The following is a 7,900-nucleotide window of genomic DNA, read 5'->3' as shown; positions in this document are numbered from 1 at the left end:
CCATGTTCTAGATGTGCTATATGTGCTCCATGTACTAGATGTTCTCCATGTGCTAGATGTGCTATATGTTCTCCATGTGCAACATGTTCTCCATGTGCTAGATGTTCTCCATGTGCAACATGTTCTCCATGTGCTAGATGTTCTCCATGTGCAACATGTTCTCCATGTGCTAGATGTGCTATATGTGCTCCATGTGCTAGATGTTCTCCAAGTGCTAGATGTTCTCCATATGCTAGATGTTCTCCATGTGCAACATGTTCTCCATGTGCTAGATGTGCTATATGTGCTCCATGTGCTAGATGTTCTCCAAGTGCTAGATGTTCTCCATGTGCTAGATGTTCTCCATGTGCTAGATGTTCTCCATGTGCAACATGTTCTCCATGTGCTAGATGTTCTCCATGTTCTAGATGTGCTATATGTGCTCCATGTACTAGATGTTCTCCATGTGCAACATGTTCTCCATGTGCTAGATGTGCTAGATGTTCTCCATATGATAGATGTGCTAGATTTTCTCCATGTTCTAGATGTTCTCCATGTTCTCCATGTGCTCCATGTCTCCACACAGACCCTCGTACCTCTCTCTGATTGGGGAACCCATTGGAGCTGATGATGCGCTTGTAGAACTGGACCGAGGCCTTCGGGTACCGCGACTTGTTCTTGCTCCTGAAGTCCACGTAGTAGAGGCCGAAGCGCTCGGAGAACCCTTCGTCCCACTGGAAGTTGTCGAGGAGAGACCAGGCCGTGTAGCCCTTCACGTTCACCCCGTCCTTCACGGCTGAGGAACAAACAAACAAACAAACAAACAAGCGTTTAGGTTCCTCTCAGGCGTTAGCGTTAGCGTTAGCTGGAGCTGCTTCACCTTTGAGCATCTCGTTGATGTAGTCCTTGAAGTACTTCATCCTCCAGTCGTCACACAGGTCGGTGCAGAGCATCTTCTCAGACACGCCGTTCTCCGTCACGTAGACCATGGGGTTTCCATACTGAGTCTGAAGGGAGACATCGTTATATATATTTAGATATTTAGATATATTTAGATATTTATATTTCACAACTCGTATCTCTATTTTGACGTCATGAACATAATTATATATATTATATAATTATCTTGCAGAGGAGACGGATCTCACGCTGGAGCTAGCAGGCAATTAGCTTAGCTTAGCATAAAGAGTGGAAGCGGAGGGGAACGGCTAGCCTCGCTCTCCTCTCCAAAGTGCTCGACGGATGGATAACTGTTGTTTGTCAATAAATAATTACGCAACAAAACTCCTTGTGAAACAACAAAACTGTCATGATTGTGTTTGTCTGTGATTAAACAAATACAACGTAATAATTATAGAGTATATAAGAGTGTATAAGAGTAAATAAGAGTATATTTGAGCTCTATGGACTGAGCCAGGCTAGCTGTTTGCCCCTACTTCCAGTCTTAATGCTAAGCTATGCTAATCACCTCCAAACTTAATATACAGACATGAGATTATCATTGATGGTTTAATTGAACTTTTACATGAATAAGCTTATTTCCTCAGTACTTTTAAAGCCATCATTTGATTTGAAAACCACCGACTCTAAATCGACTCTAAGTGAATAGTTGGTTTCGTCTGCACATGTGCAGTAGCGAGCAGGAAGTCGATGACGTCATCTCTATAGTCGGTGGGTTCCTCTCGGGTCGGCGCACCTTGACGTAGTTCAACAGGCGCCGGAAGCCCCAGGGAACCGAGTAGAGCCACTCGGAGCCGGGGTCGGGCCACCGGGGGTCGACCAGCTCGGCGAGGTCGCGGTCGGAGAAGTAGCTTTCGCCGAGGCCGGACGGGAAGTTCTTCAGGGTCACGTAGCGGGTGGTGAAGTGCCCGAGGCCCAGGAAGTCACAGCTCCCCTTGATGGAGCTCCTCTCCTGGGGAGAGAAGACCGGCAGCCGCGAGGCGCCCAGGCCCTGCTGGCCGCTCTTCCTGCCTAGAGGTCAAAGGTCAAAGGTGATCGATGAGTCACAAATGAGTCACAATTCAAATATTAAGGAACCAAAGGAAGGTCAACGTATGGTTCATGAGTCTTTTCATTTATTAAGATACACGTGTTATATTTTATTATATATACTTTTTTTAAAGTACTGTTATCTGGTTGTTGTTGTTTACCATAATTATCTATTATTGTTATGTTAATCAACGTTGGTCAATAAACAATTCTGATTCTGGAATGTAAGCTCAGCATCCTGCTAATGATGATCATTGTTTTTATATTATATAGTTTGGGGGGATATTTGGCTTTTTATTGATAATTTAAGAATTATGAAATAGCATTTGTTCTATTTGTTCATTTAAAACAAATCAAATTTAATTTAAAATGGTTCACAAGTGATTAAAAAGATGAAAGTGAAGCAACTACGCAATTAATTGGGTGATTAATTATCCAATTAATAAAAAATATATATTTTATGGTAAAACTGTTAAAAAATGAAATATGTATAATATTACTAAAACCATAGCATAAAAACACATAAGACACTTTATGAAATCAGACATAATATTAAGAAACGTAGATCACATCAGCGTTAAACAACATATCAACATAAACAAACAAACAAACCTTTGTGTTTTTATATCTGGATCTAAATCTCGATGCTATCAGTTAGCTTAGCATAATCAGATGTTTCAGTATGAATAGCAGATTCATCGTGTTTGCAGTCAGAAAGAAAACGTAATAACTCAATTTAAAGTATTAATGTTGCTCTTCTATAACTCTGCTTCGTGACCTCTGACCTTCTGATTGGACAGCGCTGGCGATCTCTACCGGCAACCGGCTTAAAGCCGAAAATGTATTTCTGGAGGAACTGCATCTTTGCATCTTTGCATCATTGCATCTTTGCAGCGTTGCATCTTTGCATCTTTGCATCATTGCATCTTTGCAGCATTGCATCTTTGCAGCGTTGCATCGTTGCATCTTTGCAGCGTTGCATTGTTTCATCGTTGCCTCTTTACAGCTTTGCATCGTTGCAGCGTTGCATCTTTGTAGCTGTGTGTGTTTAGATGCGTCTCACGATAATACAAATAATAATAATACCAATAATGCCAAACTAAAGTACAGTAGAAAGGGAGCTCATTGTTACCGATGTAGTCCTTCATCACTTGGGGGTAGTCTCCGTGGAAGAGGGGCGAGGCAAACCAGCCCAAGGAGAACTGGATGAAGCGCTCCGCTGCCTCCACGTCCTTCTGGTTGGTGACGTCCACGGGTTCCCCCCAGTCGGCCGTGAGCGAGATCCCAACCAGGCCTGCACACACACACACACACACACACACATATAAGCATGTATCTTGGACTTGGAGAGCAACAAGGAGCTTCCTGTGTTCACCTTTCTGTCTGCTTCTCCACTTGGTGTCGTAGGAGTGCCAGACCTGAGCGTGGGCCTGTTTCAGAGACAGGAAGTGCTTCAGCTTAGTGGGCGACACGCATTGTTTTCATAATCACACACAAGACTTATTATTAGACTTATTCCCATCGTGGTCATCGGTGCGAAGATACAGAGATGCAGAGATGCAGAGATGCAGGCGTTCCTTCAGAAATACATTTGTAGGTTTTCTAAGTTCTCTCCTGAGGCTTCACCTTGATGATGTTGTGGGCCGCTCTGTAGGCTCCGGTCCCCTTCAGCTTCAGCCCCGGTGCGTGTTCCCCCGTTTCGTATCCCTCCACAGCGACGGACTGAAAACACACGAGACGAAGGGGTCAAAGCGGTCCGAGGGGACAGCGAACGCACCGTTTGACCCTTTGACCCCGAGAGCCCGACGTACCCACGGGTTGTTGAAGGTGATCCAGTTCTTCACTTTGCTTCCGAAGCGCTCGAAGCACAAGTCGGCGAAGTCGTTGAAGTGGTTCGCCGTGCTGGCGTTCTGCCAGCCGCCGTGCTTCTCCTGCAACACCTGAAAACCCCGCGCGTTAGAGTCCCGGCCTGTGGACGGAATGGGGTGCGCGTGGCGTTCGGGCGCTCACCTGCGGTAGATCCCAGTGGTACAAGGTCACGATGGGCGTGACCTTGTTGTCCAGCAGCATGTTGATCAGGTCGTCGTAATATTGGATTCCTTTCTCGTTGATTTGTTCACCTGAGAGAGTTTCAATTAAATCCTTTATATCATAAAACAAAACAACATCATTATTTTTATATATATATGTATATATGATATACATATATATATTTCTTTCTGTTAAAAAGTAATGAAAAATGAGCCCGAGGTGACGCATTTGAAATAAAATCACGTAGAAAAGAGATAAACAACGCTCGCAGCAGCACATTTAAATTAAAATGTTCTCAGTACTGATTTTAATCACCAGCCAATTAAAAATTAAAATAAAAATAAAATAAATAAATAAAAATGGCGTTCCACAACGGGGAAAAAAAAAGTAAAAATAATAATGTAAAAAACTAGATTTACTTTTCAGTCCGCTCGGTAAGATCCTCGGCCAGGAAATGGAGAATCGGTAGTGGTTCAGCTTCATGTCCTTCATCAAGGTGACGTCGTCCTGAAGAACAAACTTCATTAAACTGGTCAACGTTATGAGAAGTATGCTTCACGGTCGGTTAGCTTAGCTTAGCACAAAGACTGGAAACAGAGGGGACAGCTAGCCTGGCTCTCTCCCATATGCCCTCCGGCTCACTAATGCACACATTATATCTTAATTGTTTTTAGTTTAGTAGCATTAAAGCACGGAGGAATTAGCAAGCTAGCTCGCTAACTAGCCACTATCTTAGTACATTTTAATGCTTTGTACAAGCGTAGGAGAGATAGCGTCGACAGATGAGTGACAGCTTTGCTCCTTTTCTTTAGCCGTGTAGCATTTAAAGCACTGAGAAAACTAGCGGACAGCTTGTCTAGCGAGCTATGGACAAGCTAACTAGCTAACTAGCTAACCAACGGCGAATATTCGCAACATGAGTAAAGCGTTGCGCTTTACAAGTTGGTTCATTCGCTTCATTCGCTTCATTCGCGCCTAAGAGGCGTGGCTTATCTCCGTGGTCTTGTCTCCGTAGAAACGTTTATAACTTCCTTCATCCACCACGGAAGAAATAACCACTAGTTCTGCTTTATACTTGTTGTGGACATCCCACAAACGTGGGAACATCTAACGCCCTGGTGTCTGGGTTCATAACTGACACAGGGATGTCGTATGTGTACAGATTGTAAAGCCCTCTGAGGCAAATTTGTAATTTGTGATATTGGGCTATACAAAATAAACTGAATTGAATTGAAGTGAATAACATCACCCGTAGGCTCACACGGCTCGGTGACTTCCACCGACTACGTCTCGATAACTTCCGCTTCCAGCGCTACGAGAGCATTAGCAGCAGCCAGGGGGCGGAGCTTCTCAACGCTGATTGGCTGCTACTAGAGCAGCAGCAGCCAGGGGGCGGAGCTTCTCACCGCCGATTGGCTTTCGCAAATTCGCGTCAAAGGGGGTTAACTGTGCATTGGCTTTGCACGGGATCTACTCGCACGAAGAATTCGCATCGCGTTTGGTGTGAACGCCCCATAGAAGCTGCTGAAGGTCACCTTGAACTTGTGGTAGCCGTCGCACGAGGAGTCCCCCGTGTCGTTGGAGTAGATCTTCCCCTTCTTGTGGGCGAAGGCGTCCCAGATGCTCATCCCTTTGCCGTCCACGTTCCAGGCTCCCTCCGTCTGGTACGCGGAGCTGCCGGCTCCCCAGGAGAACCCTGCACGGGGAACCACGAAGCGGGCGTTACGGCGGTTCGGTTCTCACCACCACCGGGCGTCGGCGGGCGGACGTACCGGTCGGGAAGGTTCCGTAGTAGAACGACGTCCTCTCGCTCTTCGTCCAGTCGAAGTCCTCCTGGGCCGACGCCCACAGCACCAGAGCGAGCAGCTGGAGCGGCCTCAGGGGGCGGCGCTGCAGCATCGTGGTGGTCCTGGTCCTGGTCCTGGTCCTGGTCCTGGTCCTGGTCCTGGTCCTCAGTCACACCTGGGGGGGAGGGGGGGTTGAGCTTTAATCTCACAGCAAAGAGCTCCACTCATTCAGTAAAGTGTCCACGGGTAGAAACACGTGGCTCCAGAGGAAGAAGCCGGTCTCGTTTCAGCCACCAGAGACAGGAAGTAAGCTTCTCCAGCACACACAGTGTGTGTGTGTGTGTGTGTGTGCGTGTGTGTGTGTGTGTGTGTGTGTGTGTGTGACCGGCTTCAACCCCCCAGGACCCCAGAAAGTAGATCTCTGACCTGCTGCTCGTCCGCTGGAAACTGCTCCAAAGTGCAAGAAACGTCCACGAGCTTCTGGACCTGGTTAATGCCCCCACCCCTCCTACCACCCACACACACACACACACACACACACACACACCCATACACCCCCCCCTCCCCGTCAGGTTCAGAGCCAACGTCACAAAAACAAAACAGAGTGAAGCATCCAGTGTCGACACACACACACACACACACACACACACACACACACACACACACACACACACACACACACACACACACACACACTGAATGGGGGCGGTGGTGTGTGTAAACCTGCTGTGGCAAACAGATCTTTTGGAAAGAAGAGATTCTGACGCTGTAAGCAAAGTTTCATCCTGTGAAACTGAATAATTTATTCTGAATAAATATTATATTAAATGTAATAAAATTGTAGTAACAATCAAACATTTGGAAAAGTTGACATGTCACATGAGTTTTGATGTCGTACTGTAATGCTGCACTAAATGCTATTATTTGTATATATATATATATATATATATATATATATAAATGTATATAATACAAATAATTAAGCTAGGTGAGGCTGATTGCTCCAAAGCTATTATTTTTATAGAATATAATATAACATATTTATATTGAATATATATTTAATATAATATATTACAACTAATTTAATTTTCATGTTATATATATAATATACGGTATAAATAAAAAAGATGATATATATTTTATAGATATAAATAATAAAAATTAAAAAAAAACATATACTTTTTATATGATGTATATGTAAATATATATATATATATATTATATAAATAATAGCATTCAGTGCAGCATTACAACAAACTGCAATACAACATCAATATATATAGATATATATATTATTTATTTATTGTTGACACCATTTCAATATTTCCTATTAAAACAACATTTTGCCTCCACACTGGGTTGAAAAACATTTATTAAAAAAATAATTAGTGGTTTGTAGTCATATTAATAACTGATATAATGACGGCGTGTAATCTGTGATAGTTGCAAAGCCACTTCCAGATCAATAACTTACGATTAATAATAAAACACACCGTGGAAATACAAATGCTGTTTTAATATATTATGATTCATAAATCATCTAAAACTGTAACTTATTATAAACTAAAAATAATAAAAGAATCAGCAATAAGAAGAATGAGAAGAACCCTCTGGTTTTACTGAGCACATTAATAACGAGGTCCTGGTTTACTGAGACCCTGAAGGCACCTTTGTGATTACATCATAATGTGTGGACACAACGTGGTGAAACAATAATTCAGATGAATAAACTGACAGCAGGCGACCAGCTAGAGAACCGAGCTGCAGAACATGCAGCTCCACAGAGCCCCCCCCCCCCCCCCCCCCCCCCCCCCCAAAGGTCACGACCTGGAGCTTTCCTGCACAAAGCCCGTGCAGCCGATGCTTCGGCCGCTTTGTTGTCCACGAAACGCTGAATGGCTGAAAAGCACAAAGCTGCCGGCGCTGCACTCGGCCTCCAGAAGCTCTCCGCTCGTTGTGTTCCTCCTCGTGCACTTCAGTGTGTGTGTGTGTGTGTGTGTGTGGGAGAACACAGAAGACTACATGTGTGTGTTTAGCATATCAATGGCGTCCAGACTGTTGCAGAAGCACTCTTGTGTATTTAAGGGCCCGGCCCGTGGCGTCGCAGAGCGGAC

The 7,900-nt window shown here is 44.4% G+C and overlaps 1 protein-coding gene across 2 annotated transcripts in view; it reads right to left on the bottom strand.

Annotated features, from left to right (window-relative positions):
* Positions 1-6,281, bottom strand: part of lctla (lactase-like a) — a 7,334-nt gene extending 1,053 nt beyond the window's left edge. For both annotated transcript variants that reach the window (XM_034529730.1, XM_034529731.1), the window contains exons 1-12: positions 6,213-6,281; positions 5,772-5,961; positions 5,535-5,695; positions 4,419-4,506; positions 3,979-4,088; positions 3,780-3,908; positions 3,595-3,690; positions 3,344-3,398; positions 3,101-3,262; positions 1,676-1,950; positions 860-986; positions 576-775 (exon numbers count right to left, since the gene is read on the bottom strand). In XM_034529730.1, the coding sequence (XP_034385621.1) occupies positions 576-775; positions 860-986; positions 1,676-1,950; positions 3,101-3,262; positions 3,344-3,398; positions 3,595-3,690; positions 3,780-3,908; positions 3,979-4,088; positions 4,419-4,506; positions 5,535-5,695; positions 5,772-5,898 (1,530 nt within the window). In that variant the 5' untranslated portion in view covers positions 5,899-5,961; positions 6,213-6,281. The remainder of the gene's footprint in view (positions 1-575; positions 776-859; positions 987-1,675; positions 1,951-3,100; positions 3,263-3,343; positions 3,399-3,594; positions 3,691-3,779; positions 3,909-3,978; positions 4,089-4,418; positions 4,507-5,534; positions 5,696-5,771; positions 5,962-6,212) is intronic.
* Between the last annotated feature and the right edge of the window lie 1,619 nt (positions 6,282-7,900).

Source organism: Cyclopterus lumpus, chromosome 3 (assembly GCF_009769545.1).
Source record: "Cyclopterus lumpus isolate fCycLum1 chromosome 3, fCycLum1.pri, whole genome shotgun sequence".
NCBI classification, from domain to species: Eukaryota; Metazoa; Chordata; class Actinopteri; order Perciformes; family Cyclopteridae; genus Cyclopterus; species Cyclopterus lumpus.
The sequence above is the reverse complement of the archived record's forward strand: the minus strand, read 5'-3'. Positions and strand labels throughout refer to the sequence as shown.